The 17,838-nt window shown below is 39.2% G+C and overlaps 1 protein-coding gene across 5 annotated transcripts in view; it reads left to right on the top strand.

Annotated features, from left to right (window-relative positions):
* The first annotated feature begins 8,005 nt into the window (after positions 1–8,005).
* Positions 8,006–17,838, top strand: part of HECTD1 (HECT domain E3 ubiquitin protein ligase 1) — a 61,284-nt gene continuing 51,451 nt past the window's right edge. For all 5 annotated transcript variants that reach the window (XM_074148719.1, XM_074148717.1, XM_074148715.1 and 2 more), the window contains exon 1: positions 8,006–8,145. In XM_074148719.1, coding sequence (XP_074004820.1) covers positions 8,006–8,145 — 140 coding nt within the window. The remainder of the gene's footprint in view (positions 8,146–17,838) is intronic.

The following is a 17,838-nucleotide window of genomic DNA, read 5'->3' as shown; positions in this document are numbered from 1 at the left end:
AGGGCGTAATTTCACTAGAAAAATAGTAAAAGGCATTAGTAAGCTTTTAAACCTGTAAAAATTACACTCTTTCCAATAAAACTCTAAGTAGCTGGGGTTTTTTAATCCCAGAATATAGAAGATTTGGTGATTAAGACATGTTCTTCTTATTTTAAGTCTTCTCGTCAGCACAGATCATTGAAATTTTGGGAGCCACATTAGACGCTTGCCAGGATTACATGTGGTTTACTCCTATAGCAAGGGAGTAAAACTAGGAGGAACAAATCCCAAGTCTTGATTTATCTTCTGATTCAGAAAGTTATAACCTAGTCTGTGCCATTTAAAGCAGTAAGAAATACTGCGATCTGAGTCACTGATCTTTCCTTGCACTTGTCTCGATTGAGATTTATTGCCGCTGCCTACGTTACTGGTAGACAAGGTACAGCAAAGAGCCTGAAATAGATAACCATTGCCTAATTTCTGCCTCACTTTCCCTTTAGCAGTCAGAGGTGGAAGAGACATGAGTGAGGGCAGGCTGTGATGACAGGTTACTTTCTATTTTGTGTCCAAATAAGCGAAGGTAAACTGAGGTAAAAGGAGTTAAGTGATATAAAGTGTACCCACTTCTCACTCCCCAGCCTAGAACACCAAAAAAGTAAACTTACACTTTAAAAACAAAACCCAAAAAACACATAGGTGAGTTTACTTAGGAAAAAGCACTATAATGTGTATGATTTTGCACAATAGTTTCAGAAAGAAGAAAAGGTAATTTGAGAAGAAAAGGTAATTTAAGAGTATTGGCGGTATTCTGAAAACCATGCTCCTTTGTACATCTCCACGTCCATCCACTCAGCTCCGAGGACAAGAACCTTGCAGGAAGCTGACGCTCTCCCAAGGAGGAGTCTAACAAGAAGAGCAGTGACTCAGCCCTGTGCCTCCCCAAACACCAGCCAGCAGCATGACACACACACATTTATCACGTCAACCTCAGTCATGTGCTCACCACATCAACCTGTGTAGTTGCTACACTGGGACTCCCAAAGAGGCCACCTCTCCCACAGCGCCTGCTGCCACCGATTGCCTAAGGCCACACGTCACATTGCCAGGGCTGCGACAACTGGCACCTACTTTTGGAAAGTCAAGAGGCTGACACCGTATTTGCGTTCCCCAGGCTTGTGCAACTGTAAAGGGGCTAAGAACAGACCACGATAACACAGGAGGTTTTAAATAAAAAAGCTTATACCAACTGCATTTTGTTTACGGGTTTTAAGTTTACTAGAAGAAAATCTTTTTAACAATATGCTTAAATAACCAAATACTGTAAAACTAAACTTTGCTTGATACAGCAAGGAAGTTCCCGTCCTTGGTAATATCTGAACTCCTTGCTTTGAAATGCATAGTCAAAATTTATTAACTTTTAAAGAAAAAGTATAACACTCATCAAGAAAATGAAATGTGTATGGAATTATTCATACACTGGGGGAGTAGGAACCTTCAGTGTTTTCTACTACATTATTGTGTGAGTGGCAGAGAAAAAAGCAAAAGGATAAATAATCTGTAAATATCCTAACTGTTTTATTTGTCTGGGCACAAGACTGGCCTTTAGCATAAATGACTCAATGAAATCTGTGGAGGTGTTCAGGGGCTGCTTATGTCACCCTCTGATCTATTTACTCTAGAGGAATGATATTTTTGGAAACATCAACTTGGCACATGTACAGAGGTGGGCAGTAAAGCTAAGAAAAACATCAATTATACTAGGTTCTAGCTTCCATATCAATTAAAAATATACAGAGGAATTCGAGACTTCTTGCTTTGTTTGAAATGTAGGTGTATTTCAGTGTGATATAAAGTTTTATATTTTCTCTAAAAATAAGCTGGATCATTCCTATCTGAAGCTTACGATCCTTACTATCACGCTGTGACATCAACAGTACCCAAGACAGATGCTTCCTTCTACTATCAGCTAAAACCCTATAGAAAACCCTATAGAAAGCCTGAATATAATATAAAAACAGCAATAAATGTTAATTTTCTTTGACCTATAAATGAAAAAACATTTGGGTTTTTTTTCACGTCCTGAGAAGATTTTGCAAAATTCTACCAAATTTTTGCAAAATTTGCCAAACATCACTTCTTTTCAAACAGAATCAAACCCTTTTGAGAGCACCTGCAATGTCATCTTATGAAGTAGCTGTCTCAAGCGGGGTGATGTTTATAACAGCTCAGAAGCTCTCTGCATCCGCAGCCCTCCAATCCCTGACCCTTGCTACCCTCCAGGGCACACTTCTCTGTGGTTTGTGTGTTCCTGACATAATATTATGCTGGTAGTTGTACTGGAATTTTCTCTTTTAAAGCGAAGTTTCAATTTTCAGGTAAATACACAGCAAAAATGCTGGTCATTGGTCAATATCACACTCTTCAAAGGTCAATTCAAGTTGACCCTATGTGACGCAATTTCCAAAAGCACCCTCAGTCACTTATATGTGTGGTCTGCTCAAGCGTAGTCATAAAGAAGAATTCTGTTTTATAGTATTATTTAAGTCTTAATATAGCAACATGCCTCAGCAATTCACAGTTCCATAAATGCCAAGACGTTTCTGACTCCAGTATTACTATCTTGTTTTTTCATAAAGGAGGAAACAGTGCCATGCAGCGATTAAGGGATTAGGCCAAGGTCATACACGAAGTGCGTGTCAGCTGGTGTTAGAATTTAGGTCATTTTCTAACTGAATGAATAACATGTGCATTGCAGAAGTATGGGGAACTGTACTTGGTTTTGCAAGTTTCATACAACGCTCAGCGCCATTTTCTTCAAAGCGACTATGACGGTCAATCTCCACCACTTGTCACTTCAGCCCATATCTGCCTTCCCCGTCCGGCTGCACTAATCCAGCTCAAGTCCTTCTTACGCTGAGGCCCAGCACTGGCCAAATGACAGCCACAGGCTGGAAATAGGGGGGTCTGAACAAAACATTGTTCATGTGAAAATTGAAATGAAAGCAAGTAATTCTGTAAAAATGACTGATGCGATCCTTTCTTATCCACTAACTGCACTCTTATTTGATAGCGATTTCCTTCTTATTAAATATTAGAGAGCAGTCACTTTTGAAGAGGTAGTCCTAGACTCTTTTGGTGCTGTACACAGAGGGAGTCTTAAGCAGTAACTTGAGGGGTATCACTTGCTGTGATGTATTTCCATGCAGTGAGTACTCTGACAACTGCCGAAAAGAATTTGCCCAGTCTGCACACGAAGTGGAAAAAGTACTAAACAGACCATCAATATATATATTATAAGAAGTATATAATTAACAAAGCTGAGATTGTCTAGTCAGCAGATAATTTCTTCTTTTTCAGATTAGCTCTCAGAAGAATAAATCTCATAATGAGGAGCAAAAATCACTGGCAAACTCTTAAGTATTACAAATGTACCACAATGAAAAAAATCCTGATTCATGACTGCAACTGTAACACATTACTCAATACACTTCCTTTAATATAAAAAAAATATTATAGGCTATATCAAATTGGGCAATTAATTCAACAGGACATGGAAATATTTATGTTTAGCCATTTAGAAATAAATATGTACAGCACTGAAAGCTATTTCCAGTATTTTTAAGTGTTGTACTCCTACTTGATAGTATTTAAAATGACAATTTGTATTCTTTGCATGTACAATATTTAAACTTTTGATTTTGTTCCTAAATTGATCCGTATTTCAATAACCTCATCTTCTCCATGGATAACCATGTGTATGCCCAAAGCTACTTGAACCAGAAACCGCAGCCTATGCAAAAAGAGAAAGATTTGTTTGATCTCAAAGTTTTTGGTGTTTGAAAATTAGCATTTGCTTTTGGTCTTCAGAAGAGATTCATAAAGTTGCTTTAATTGAAACCTCTCTTCACAGTAAAGAGCACAGGAAACTGTTGTAGCATCATGCAACAGTAGCCAGATCACTTAGCAGATGCAGTTCTCATAAGTTTGGCCTAATTCTGCTGCTGCTTCTGCACCAGTGAAAGTGAAAGAAGATCAAGCTTCTAAATTTAAAGACTGCAGACTCAGTCTTCTACTGCCTCATGTCCTTAACTTTAAGCATATAAGAAGTTTTGCTGACCTCTGAAGGACAAGCACAGGCAAAGGATATACATGTAAATCTTGGTGGGGCTGGAACAAGTGGCCGTTAAGAGATACATAATATGGTAAGACAGGAAGGCTAAGCTGCCTTAGAAATCAGAAATAGAGACAAAGAAACTACTGATCTTGTATTCTGAAGAAAAGCCTGCAGTAATAAAGATAACACTTTCTAGAGGTGTTATTACACCAACACCAAACAATAAAAACTTCTGTATTCAGCAAGTTTTAACCAAGCATGACTGCTACTGCCTTTTTGTTTAGTGAATCGTTTTAGCCTATAATTACAGGAAACGTCTATGAGGTAGGAGAGACATTTAAATGTACAATAATCTTATTTACTGTACTTATATAATAGGCTTAAATTCCTTAGAAAAACGCATGTCATCCTGCAGAGAAGGAAATTATTTTGTAGATCCTTTGCTTTTAGTCCCTCATTTTAAATTTATAGCAGTTTGCTCTAAGGTCCCTTTAGCCCTTCATTTTAAAGCAGTTTTCTTTGCTTGTTGATCATAGGCAAGGTAAGGACACAGCACGTTGCAGCACGTGTGGCAGGGGGTTGCCCCACTGCAAAACGTGTCCCAGGCTGCGCAGTGCGGCTGGCGAGTCTCAAATTCACTGCAGGGTAAGGGCAAGTTAAAGCCTCTGCTCTGAAATCCCCGTTACTGCCATGTTTGAATCCCTTCACCATTGACCCTTTAATGGAGGTGCTGGAGGTGGATCAAAGGGTTTGCAAGAGTGGGGCCTGCAGGGTATAAGCCCCCCACTCCGTAAATATAAATAACATAATATTTGAGTAAATAACTAGAACATGGCATGAAATAAAATTACCTGTAACCATAAAAATAAATAATCCCCATACAGCCAAGGGCGGGCCACCCAAGCCAGGGGAGGGCCGGCCGGGCAGGCCTACATTCCTCCCCACACCGCCGAGGGCGGCCGGGAGCTCTGGGGACCCCGGGACCCCGCTGCGATGCTGGCGCCTGGCCGAGGGAGCCTTTGTGGGACCCGGACCTGGGGGAGCCGGGCCCGAGGCTCCCCTCAGGCGGAGAGAGCCGAGCTAGGGCTAAAGGGAGCGCAGCCCCCGGTCCCCAGAAGTGGATTCAGCAGCACGGGGCCCCTCTCGCCCCGGGAGGCCGCCGGGCCTGCTGTGCCCGCCCCTCGCGTCCCGGCGGCTCCGCCAGCTGAGGCCCCGGGAGGAGCAGGAGGTGCGGCGGCGCCGGGCCAGCCGCGGTTGCGAGCAGACGGGAGGCGGCCAGGCCGCTGCCGCAGCGCCCCCAGCGGCCGCTCGTCCGGCGCCAGCTCCTCCCCCCGGGTCCGCGGCGCGGCTGCCTTCCCCTCCTCCCACCCAATCCCGTGCCGGGCGGAGCGCCATGGATGCCGCTGGCTGCCGCCTGCTGCGGGGCTCGGGCCGCCGCCGCCTCCTCACCTCTCCCTCTGTCTCCCCGCGGCGCTGAGGAGGGGTCGGCTCCGGCGAAGGGGCTCCAGCACGCTGACGTGAGCTGCGGGGAGGGGTGCGGGCCCGCTTCTACTGGCGCTGGGGAGACGGTGCTTTTCCTGAGCCGCCAGGCCGGGTCACCCTGCGAGGCCTGCGGCTCGCCAGGAACTCGAGCGTCGCTGCCCGGGCCTGGCAGGTCGGTGTGGGCAGGCCCGGCGGGAGCGGGCCGGGAGGCCCGGTTGCGGGCCGGGGGCCCTGGAGGGGGGCGGCGACGTTGGCGGCGGCGGGTGCCGGAAAATCTGTGTGCGGGGCCGAGGGGCACAGCGGGGCGGCGCTGCCGGGAACCCCCTTAGGCCGCCGGCCGGGCTTGTGCGCGGGGGTGGCGGGGAGGGGGGAGGCGGTGCGAGGGTTGCCCGTCGCTGGGGGGGCCGGGTGCGGGGAGGGGGCCCCGAATCCCCGCGCCCGGCCTGGGGCCCCGCGGTGTGTCGGTGTGTGTAGGCCTGGGCGGCGGGGGGTGAGTTCCGCTGAGGCCTGGCCCCTTTTTTGGCGCCGCTCTCCCGGGAGCTCCGGCCCCTCGCCCTGCTTGGTTTTCTGCTCGGGGGTTCGTTTCCGTCTGGGTAGAGCCCGTGTGGGGTGGAAGAACAGCAGGTGCCTGTATGGAACTTACTCCACTTTCACCGCCTCTCTTAATTTTCTTGTTTCTGTTGCCTTTACTTCTCCCCCCACCCCCTCCCAAAGTTAATAATTTAGTCGCGTTAAGGAGACGTACTATACTTACAGTACGATCCTACTTGTGCTGGCTGAAAGTAGTTTGATTTAGTCTTGGAACAGGAAATACGGTCTGTAAACAGCTCAGAGGATTGTACGCATTGTTTAAAACATAGAATGTGAATTTAGTAACGTTTTAATTCCTTTTTACAGCAAGAGTGCAGCAATAACAAAACTACATAAGTGGCAAGCAGTAATTGATCTGTAATGTCATTATGGTCCTAAACTATAAAAAAACATAGCCATCATGCTTTTGTTTTGTGACATCTTTGAGTTCAGAGCTGTTGTGAAACAGCACTGCTGACTCAGTCAGTGTATATTTCTCTATCTAATACCAATTTCTAACTCCCTTTTGTAGACGTGCCCTTGATGGAGTTATTTTTTAACTATTAACTCATTAGCAGAAAGTAAACAAGTAGGCAGACTTTGTCCAGATCGAGCTCCCCCCCCTGCCCCTACAGTTTGTGGGGACACTCTCCATGCTTTTCATATTTACCTGTGAGTTTGGTAAACTAATTACTTTTCTTTGTTTTCTAAGCTATTTTTAAAAAATAACCATTTTTTCCTTGTATGTTTAAGTTGGAGAGATTGGTTTGTAACCTTTGTTTTAGTTTTTACATGAAAATATTCATGTTTGCTGTGTTCTTGAGCATGGGAGGTGAATTTGACTATTTGCTAGTAAAATATAAAGTAGAAAGCAAGCATATAGGTCAAAAATATCTCTTAAGGTTTTAAAGGGACTTTTTTGGTCTTCAGCTTGCATATACAACTTTGGCATTGGGCCAGCAAATAATGTTGTTTTCCTTACATGTACGTGAATTATTTGAATTATTCACTGCATTTTTAAAAAAGCTATCAATTAGAGATGTTTTTTCAAAAAAAAAAAACCCACAACCAAACAAAACAACAAACCCCTCACTCTTGAAAGTGCAAGTGATTCTTAAATTGTCTTTTTATCCTTTGAATTAAAGCTTATTTTCTGTATGTTTGGATGCCATTTTAAAAGATGAAGGAGTAATAAAACTTTTGCAAAGACTCTCCAAGCCTTTAGTTGTACATCTCAATTTATTTGTTTTGTGGGTTTGTATTTAAAATGTGACATTTGATGTCTCTCTATGTTGTAATACTTTAGTGAGGAGATAATTAATCTTTCGGAGAGATGGACACTTTATTATAAAGTGATATCAAAGGAAAAGGGGTTTAAAGACATTATTTGTCTTTACATTGGCTTTGAGAATATACAAAAGTTAAGCACATTTTTTCTACTTAAGTTTTAATTTTGAGTTATCCTATAAATAAGAGTAGGCTCTAAGTCTTGCTTGCTTCTCAGCTGGGACTAGAGATTTATTTCCAGTGAAACAGAACAAACTCATTACTGTTTGCTCATGTATAAAGCTTGAAAAAATATAATTGCTGGTCAAACATGTGGAAGTTTTAATGTCAGCCCAAAAATATGCTATACATTTTAGAGGAGCAAATCCAAAAAGTTTAAAGACAAGATAGTGATGATAATTATTTCTTTTTTTTACTTTCCAGGTGAAAACTGCAGAAGCCTGGGCCTGGCTGAAGAGAGATATTAATTGTGCTCGTTAGTCTGACTTGGAACAATTAAAGGATATTTTTGGTACTTTTTAATTTAAGTGGAGGTGGCTTTTTTTTTTTTTTTAAAAAAAAAAAAAAAGAAACATGGCAGATGTGGACCCAGACACGTTGCTGGAATGGCTGCAGATGGGGCAGGGAGATGAAAGGGATATGCAGCTAATAGCACTGGAACAGCTATGCATGCTCCTTCTGATGTCAGACAACGTGGATCGCTGTTTTGAAACGTAAGTAGTTTTGACTTTCGTTTATGGAATGTTATTTTCCTCTCTCGGTAGCTGTATATGACATTTAACATTCCTAGAAACTTTCAGCTTCAGAAATGTTTTTGCAGACTGAAGTTGAATGTAGATCACTGAAATGAAGAGTTTGTGTTAATGTGTGAAGTACTGTTGGCTGATAAAAAATGTAGCGTCCTGTGAGTGATCCACAGTGCCTGTTCTGACACATAATCTGATCGTTACATTTAAAGAAATGTATTCAGAGTTGTGATGTGGAAATGTTGGAGGTTTTTTGTTTCTTCTTTTATTTTTAGGGGTAGATAAAGCTTTTTTTTTTTTTACATTAAAACTATAATGATTACCAAGATATATTTTAGCATCCATACCCTTGCAACACTTTTCTCAAGAGATACAGTAGCTTTTTCTGAGCTCCATAAATCTAAACAAAAATCACAAATACTAACCACTGTTCATAGAAATATTTTGCCACTTTGAGGAATGTTGCTGTTCATGCCAGCCTCTTTAGCTGCATTTGTACAGTTCATATAGTTCAGTCCCTGCTCTCCCTCCTTTTTATATTTCTCGCAGCACAAAATGCTGATGTAACCACTTCTATTACTTAATGGTGTTGCTGTGCATGTGTTACACTGCTTCCTGTCAGGGCCCGCAAGTAGTATGGAAACAAGGTAGCAAAAGTGTAAACAATCATGACTTTTAAATCTGACATCTTTTTTTTTTTTTTTTTTTGGTGTTTGGTTTATTTATTTCCTTGTTTCCCCAGTTCTTATTTTGACACTTTTGCATCTCTCCTCTTTTCTTTTTTTCATTACTATCACTTTCTTTTCATCTCGGACTATGTTTAGTGTCTTTCTGATACATCGTGCTGCTTAGGATTGTGGGTTTAGAAGCATTTAGAAAGGCAGATGTTTGTTACAGTCTTTAGTGTTGTAGTCCTGAAGAAGAGAATGGTTTTTGAGCTTATTTCTTAAAAGCTGTTCATCTTTCACAACTTTTAATAAAGGAAGTGCAAAATTCGTACATCTCTAAAATTTGGATTTGTAGTAGGCACAGAAAAGTGAGCAGAGTTCTGTGCACTGCTTTAGAATTTGAAATTGCCTGATCTTGGCCTTAATGAGCTTACAGGTGAAATTGTGACTTGAAAGATACTTACTGTAGGGACATGCATTCGACTTCCCTATCTGTCCCCTGTAGTACTGATACAGGTGGAGCACTGTTTTTTCAGCCTCAGAAAAGCTGTTTTACTGACTTGTTTAATTTACTGCTGTAGAAGAGAATTTGATAGTTAAGGATAAATTTTTCTGACAAATCTAGGTGAACTTCCTGTTTCATTATGTTCAGTATAGAACAGAAGTAGAAGTTTGGGCGTAAGCATTTGTAAGGATGTTTTCTGGGTATTTGAGAATCAGGAATGAAATGTCAACTTTTAAAATATAAACCAGTTGGGGGTTTTATGCATTTTGTTTAGAACAGACTTTCAACTCAATATAAATGAATAAGAAAGAAAAGCACTTGGACTATTTAAAGTATAGATAATGAATGCTCTGTTATTGCAGTGTTGTGGTTTTAAAATTAGTTTTTATGTCTAAAAGAAGAAACATTTAAAATACCATTTGGCATTTTAATTTTTGTTTTGAGCCTTGGTATAATTTAATTTTACTGGTCTTCTAAGTTGTTGATCTCTTTTGCTATTTTAAGCATCCCTCAAACAGAATAGAATTGAGTGTACATTGGGAAAAAATTATCAAGGTTCCCTGCCTGTTCAAGTGATTTTACAGTTAAGTTAAAACTGGGACTTCTAATTAGCACTGTGAATACATTGAAGATACGGTTCCATGGTATTTGTTGAGCTGACGTAGTAGCTTATTACCTTATTCCTCCTAATCATGTTCTTGGTTCATGCCAGCATCAGGGCTTACTGAACTCCTCTAATTCAGTAGAAGAGCAAGCTGCTCTTTAAACTCACAGAGGAAGCTGGTGAGTTTTCTGCTGTTACAGTGAATTACAGCAGATTATAGAGGTGTCTGAGCACCAGAGGTGGAACTGCTTAACTGGAAATGTGAGAGAAGCAGAGAAAGGTATAATACACTGTGAAGTGGAGAACTTCTTGGTAGATTGTCTTGGCTGCCTGTGGTATTACGGCCTGCATTTCAAGGTGACTTTATTTTTTTTTTTTTTAAACTCTCTGTAAGAAATAGGTGATGTCTTGAAAAGTTTTTTAAAAATCTTTTGCAATGACAGTACAAGTAGCCAAAACTGTCATGCGCTGAGAGACTGTAACCAAAATAATCTTTGAAAATATTTTAAAGTTGCTTTTCAGCAATGTTCTTAAAGGAGTTATTGCTTATCTAAGTAGGAGATTTACTATGTGACAGAAGTGTTGCCAAACACATTTTTCAGGAACTAATTTTGAAAATGGTTTCAGTGTATGCCTGACTCAAAGTGTGGACATATTTTTCTGTTGGTAAGAAAACTAGCCTATAGATTTTAGAACATTTTTCTTCTGTTAACCAAGAAGAGCATTCCCAAATTTTTGTATGCTGTGCAGATGTTAATTCAAGATCTTGGAATTGTTTATTGCTATTAATTATGTTGACTAAGGAAACTTTAAGAAATATTTCATCTGTGGAATTCAACAACTGGAAGATGGAAGGTAGAATCTTAAACCAGTCAATTTCTTGGGGAATGAAATGTGGTGTTTTTCAGGGATCAGTTAGAGTGACTTTATTAATATTAGTCCACTTTTACGTAAGAAATTATTTGCTCTTATGATGTATGCTAAGAAAGAGCTCATCGTTTTAGTGAAGTACATCTGGTGATTAAAAGCTGCATATGGTAAGGACTGGCAAAGCTATGAAACAAAGACACGTGAAAAATATTAACATGAATGGTATACTTTTTCCCTAAAAGCACAGCACTGTTTCCAGACTGATTTCTTAAGGACATTATAGAGTCTCACTTAGCAAAAAAGATCTCAAAATTGGAGAAACAGCCGGGGGGAAAGGCATTGAAGTGATGGATTCAAAATCTTGTACTTCATTATTGCAGTGAAGTAATAGGGTTGCTTTGCAAATGTGTTCTCAGGGAAATGGCATATTTTAAAGCTATTAATTTGTTTCTGTACAAGAGTAATGGATATTGAAACTAGCCTTTCAGATCAAATCAGAAAAACGGAAGTAGGCACAAATGTATGGTGGTGTGTTTCCTAGCGTTCTGGCAGAGCTCTAGTGGTATCACAACAGATTGTGGGGTGTGCAGCCAATAACAGGTAGTGGTGCCAAATAATTGATGTTTCTTTACTTATCCCCCAGATTTACATATTACATCTGATTAAATTATTTTGTGTTACTCATATGTTAACATTACAGAAATCAGCGGCATATTCATCTTCTGGTGATAATGAGTCACAGACACTGTTAGTCACTTAGCATGAAGAATGGCTAGCATTTTACCAGCAGCAAAAGCCAATAGCCTGAACTGCAGAACCTTAATGAGTAATGGGTCTGTTAAGTAGTTGGAGTAAAATATCTAAATTCGTTGTGATTATAAGTTAGTCCCAAATTAATTGTGTGCTACTAAGTCAACTTTAACAAGAGTTTTAAGTATGCGTTTTATATAAACATAATTGAAATTATATTTTTAGTGTTTAAGTTGTTACAAGTAATTTCAAAGACAATGTAGAGGTTGTTAGTTACAGTCTCTCTATGATTATTAATATAGCCCTTTTCAACATAGGTATTGAAAGGTGTTGAATTTATCTTTTTTTGCCCTAATTGTTTCACTTTATTTTTGGTGAAATAAAATGAAATGCCTTAGATCTGGGCTTGGTGGTGTTCTTTCCTTTCTCTATCTGCCAGAGGAAAAGTATTTAGCAAGGAAGATTTTATTTAATTATTTTTCTTAATTACAAAGAAAACTCGTAGAACAAGGCAGTAGTAGAACAAGTAAAGTAATGCCTGGGTAAAGACTCTTCTACACTGAACAGAAGAAATAGCCTTATTAATGCTCAGAAAGAGAAAGCATATCTTGCCTTTTGGCTGTGCCCGAAGTCACTTCAGTATATTTAGCATTAACAGATTTGGTTAGCAATGAATTATCAAGAGTTATCAGCTTATTTGAAAAATAAAAACAAAAATTATACAAAGGATCATAATTTAGCCTTCTAATGTGTAAAGTAGAAATGCTTTCCATTAATTTTTTTAGATCAAATAGGTTTATTTTAATTTACAGTAAACCTTGTTCTTTTCTAAGTATGTATTCACTACTGTATCTCTACCTTGTATTTGCTAACATGTAATAGTAAGTGTAAGAAGAAATTCTAGTGAATCAAAGACTCTGTTGACATGAGCTAGTGAGTCTGTGGTAGAATAATGTGTAACAGTTTAACTTTACCTCCACCTCATTGCTTCAAACTACGGGCTCCTGTGTTTATCAGGATTGTGTAACTTCAGTAATTCAAAATTAAATATAAATAGAAACCCAAGAAACTTTTCTTGTAGAGATAGGGTAGGAATCCAAAGTGGTGGTTCTCAGGCCTATTAGTAAAGTTTGGGCTGGCTTTAAAAATGTCTTTGTAATTCAGACAGTGGTAAAGTGCCCTTTAACAGATGTAATAATCGTGAGAAAACTAACAGGCTGAGGGGGCAGATCTGTCTGTATTAAGGTGCTTTACATGTTGTGTGTCCTGCAGATTTGTTTGTTTTGTTATTTTAAGGGAAAAAAAAACAACTCGGGCCATTATTACAGTTTTGTGCTGGAGTGCAGCCATGAGTAAATCAGGATAAGTATTGCTGTCAACAATAGACTACAGTTTTCATTATTTCAAACCACGCAAAGCATATGTTCTTAGTGAATTATTGTTTTGGACTAATGCAGACATCTCTCTCAATAAATGAAATTTTGTAAGCTTTACAATGGCTAGCTCTGAGTCGTTCACTGTGTTCACTCCAATATAGTGGGATCTTCAGCATCCTATAGAGTGCTTTTCTGAGATAGAAGTAGGGGTGTGTGCTGTGTTTTTCAGGGAGCTTTTGTTACAGCATAATGTTCAGAACCATTTCTGATTTTTAAGGCTGGTTGTTGTTGTTGAGTGGTTGGATTTTTTTTGCAATGGTAAGAATTTTAACACTATGTCTTTCTGGTTACTCTTTGTCATATGGGAATTATGGCCTCATTGTCACGGGTATTACGGAGATTAATTAGCCTTGTCTAGTAATTTTGAGAATCTTAATGGTTGCAAAGGCCGGAAGGGAAGATGAGGTCATCTGAATTGACATCCTTTCTGTCATAGGCCCCTAAATTTTGCCTGGTTATTATTGAACAAGATGCTCAATTCAATATAAACATAATGTGTAGTTAATGCTTCCAATAGGGCCTCCTACCTGACTTTACCCTGTTTTGCTATTTCATCTGCTGCCTGGTTGACTTTGTTGTTGAAATTTACTTGTCCTTTTCTATTTGAATTGGCCAGACTTCTACATTCTGGGGGGAGCAGTCAGTGTACGTTTTCCAATTGAATTAAAAGCCAATACCATTGTTGCTGTGAATGTAGTTGCATGCAAGTATCTTGTCAGCTCCTGATCTTCCTCCCCCTCTCCAGTTCTTCGCTTTCCAAGTTTTTCGGAAATATTTTCCAGTGTTAGCTTCATCCATGCTGTTTATAGGAGTACATTTAACTTAACTGTTACCAGTTATACATCCCAAATTTAGTTACATATTTCCAAAACATTGTACAGGAAGTGTGGTTTTAGTAATTTATCTTCAGAGTTGCTTTCCAGGGTATGATTGCTCACTTCTTAGGCATGGCTTGATATATTACGTAGACTAAGATCTGTAACTTGGCATTTGTATGTGTTAAAACATATTTTGTTTAAATGAGCCCATGCCTCTGAGTAGTCCAGACAGTTCTGCATAACTCATCACACTGTCTTTCCTACTATTTACTAGTCTGTCACTTTTTTTCATTAAAGTATCAGTAATATCGTCAAGTACCCTTTGTTTTGGGCAGGGCTTTGTGTTGAGATTGTTTCTCGTAAGAATCTTCAGAGGAAAGATGGGTGCAGAATTTTAAGGCAGCGTGTTAATGACCTTTCGAAAGATTCCATCTCCTAATAGATTGGGTAAGACCAATAAAACAGGTGTTAGAGGAATTTCAAATAGGGGGGCTTCCTTTCTTGAATTACTGTACTCGTCAAAATATTTTGAAAATCAGCCTTTTAGGAAGGGGCTATGTACAAGGCATAGACAGTAGATTGGTAACGGGGAAATGGAAGTTTTCTTGTTTAAGTCTGTTCTCTTTTTGAGCATCTAGAAGTCCAGCAGAAGCCGATGTGCTTACTTAGACAGACTTACAAAATCATACTTTTTAGTTGCTTATTTCATTTTGAAATGTTAACAAATGTAATGTGTACTCGAACTATTATGTTTGCAGAGTTGAGGTTGCTACTAGTGGAAATTATAGGCGGAAATATCTGTACTTTCAAGTTCGTTAATTTATTCAGCTATTGTGGACCAAGTTTCTGCAAAACATTTACAAAATGCTGCAGATAAGAGAATAAATATATGTGGAATTACTACCCTGAGGCATGGCATATCTTTTATAAGATACTGAAAAATGCAAAAGGCAGCCCACCACATCCTTTGTAAATTCAAGATCAAAGCCTAACGGTAATTTATTTAGAAATTAGCTATCCTGCAGAAACTGTGTCTTCTTGTGCATTTTTTTTGTTTCATTTTACAAAACTGATATTTATTAAATGTGTAGTTGAGTACGTAGATGATGTGTTCCCTCCTAATAGTGAATGCACAGAAGAGGGTTCAGCTGTCTGTCCTTTGCTTAGCTGAAAGGAAGTGTGAGAGTATTTCTAAATGCCAGTTTGAATTCTAAATTAATTTCTAGTAATGCAGAGTTTCTGCTGGTATAGATACAGAAAGGAGTTGATAATGCCCTGGCTTTATTTTTTTGGCCTGAACTATGATTGTAGTTAAGAGTAGAGGTTCAGAGTTGTAGAATTTCAATGTCTTATGATTGTGGTAAAAGTTCCTAAATTAGCAGTTAATTTTTAGTTGCTTCTTGCTCATACCTTTAAAATATAGCATGGTATCTCTAAAGTCTTATACGTAAGTGGACATTTTCTGGCCTTTATTTGTTCTGTAACAACATTGTAAGAAAACAATGTACAATATGTTTTGGAAGTGGGTCCAGAAGAATATATGTAGGCAATGCAGGTGTGCAGGCAGTTCTCTGGTGGATCATCTTGATTACTGATGGTTTTGGTTCATATGTGGAAACAAAACAGTATTTCAGCAAAAGAAACAATGAGGGAAAATCTGAGATCTGAGATTTTCTTCTGTAGAAAGAACTCCAGAAAGGAAAAGCAATCATTAGTCAAAAATAAGTTGCAATTACTGTTGCTTTAAGAACAGATCGGTTTTGCAGGATGTATGTTTGTTGAAACTTGAAAGTTGTGTGACACATTGCCGTAAATACCTAACTGGTATATGTTTCCTCAAAAACAGTTATTAATGAGGTTTAAATTCAGTATTTTAACTTTTAGTTATTTAAACTAATTATATATTAGGTATTTATTAAATAGCGTAGGCACGGTGTAGGCATGTATAATTCCTTATTTTCCCACTTTTAACTGGTCTCAGCAGCTGGTATGCATTACAGACCCAGCACAAGTGCTGGCAGGTGGCTGCGCTTGGTTTTCTGCCACAGTCACATGCCTTGGACCCCGCGCCTGAAGCTGAAGGCTTTGTCACATGGCGGTGGCTCTGTATCAGCCCAGTCCAGCGGTTACTGGGGAGCTGAGTAGCATGCCCCAATGCCAGCAGTAGTCGCGTTAACCATTTTCGGGGTGAAGTAGGGTTGTCATTTGTTTAAACACAACAGTAGTCTTTACCATTATTGTTTCTGTTTTAGCTAAGGCTTTTAAGTGCATTTAAAATATGAAATGTAATTACAGAAATGAGTTTACAGTGCCTATTTTTACTTCCTTGGTATCTTTTTCCACTGGCCAGCTGTAAAATCAGCTGAGTCACTTCATTAGAGTTTAAGGGCTTAGCACTGGCGGGAGCTTACTGCTGTAGCTATTTAAGAATTTTGCATCCCTATAAAGGGGGAGCGGGGGAGGGAATGGAGAAATGATTCAGAAGTGTGTCGGTGTATGGAGTAATGCTGATTATAGTGCTGTAAATGCTGTAGTAATATAATTATATTGATGAATGTCCCTAGCCTTTCTCAACGTCTTATCAACATGACTGTGATGTTTAGAAAATTTTTATAGAACAATTAAATTTTCTGCAGAAGAAGAATGTATATTGAAGAATTAGTGTATCGTGGTCTTTACAATCTAATAAACTCATCATAACACTGAAAGCACGAATTTTTTTTAATAGAAATTTTACGAATCTGCACTCTTCATGTGGTTTAGTTCTTTGCTTAATGTCAGTACAGAGAATGCTCTACTACCCTAATCTAAATGGATTTACCTCTGTAAAGGGTAAATATTGATACTGAACAGTACTTATTTCAGATCCTTTAAAAACTGTTATTTACAAACCTGCCTTCCAGTAAGATCTTTGAAATATGGTGGGTGGAAGGCTGCAAGATGATAAGTAGCAGAAGCGCTTTTCCTGGGAGTACAGGAATGAAGTTTTGTGGACATGCAGAACTGAGAGACTTAAAGTAATTAGCAAGAGCTATAGCGTTGGTCACAGAGTAACCTCATTAACTCACTGAAGTCGGTCTTTCACTAAGGAGTAACACAGAGTAACCTCATTAATTCACTAAGTCAGTCCCTAATCACTTTTCTTGAGAGGACTCTTTTGAAGTACTTTAGGAAGCTATGTTAACATATATTAATGTGATGTTAATATAGATTCTTAGAAATGAAAATCGAAAAGTACTTTCCTTTCTTTTTCTTATTCATTAGGAGAAGTGCCTAAATAGAAGTCTGAACTTTGGAGCTACCTATTACCTCCTATTAGCCATTAATTTCTAATTTGAAAGAATAAAAACTTTTAAAAGATCGGTATTTTTTTTCTGTAATAAAACAAACTCACCTCTATGTTTTTGTTTGTTCCACTGCAAATAGGTTATTGTGAACAGAGTGATTCTCCCCCGTGCCCCAACTTTGAGGGCAACAATTTATTTGCCTTCAATTGCCCCTAATTGTTGCAACAGCAACAATTTATTTTTTTTGCTGTCATAGTTTCTTTTTTCTGAGATAAATTACTTCTTTTAGTTAATATATGGTTAGACAAAAGCAATGTGGTAAAACTGGTTTTGATATTGTGTGTGTTAAATTTAGAAATTATGCACTTTTTTTTTCCCTTGGTGGGAGCGGAGGCCTTCAGTGGTGAAAGGTTTGTTTGTGTCCTTTTCTCTTTAAAATCAAACCCATCATCTGTCAGTAGATGGACATGTCCTAAAAGCTGACCATCAGTTGCTGTCCTGTCGCATCAGTTCATTCAGTGCTGTAGTTCTGCCCTCAGCCTCCCTGCTGTTCCGGGAGGTTTTGGCAGCCTTGTATTTCCCATGTAGACAGTTTTCTAAGGGCGAGTCCAACGTGTGGCCACTGTGGTACAGACACTCCTGAAATGATTTGCTTCTCTACCTGTCCAAGTACATCATAGTTCTGAGCACAGTCTTAGTTGGAACAACATTAGTGTCTATGG

This window comes from Numenius arquata, chromosome 6 (assembly GCF_964106895.1).
Source record: "Numenius arquata chromosome 6, bNumArq3.hap1.1, whole genome shotgun sequence".
Taxonomy (NCBI): domain Eukaryota; kingdom Metazoa; phylum Chordata; class Aves; order Charadriiformes; family Scolopacidae; genus Numenius; species Numenius arquata.
This window is presented reverse-complemented; position numbering and strand designations above follow the sequence as displayed.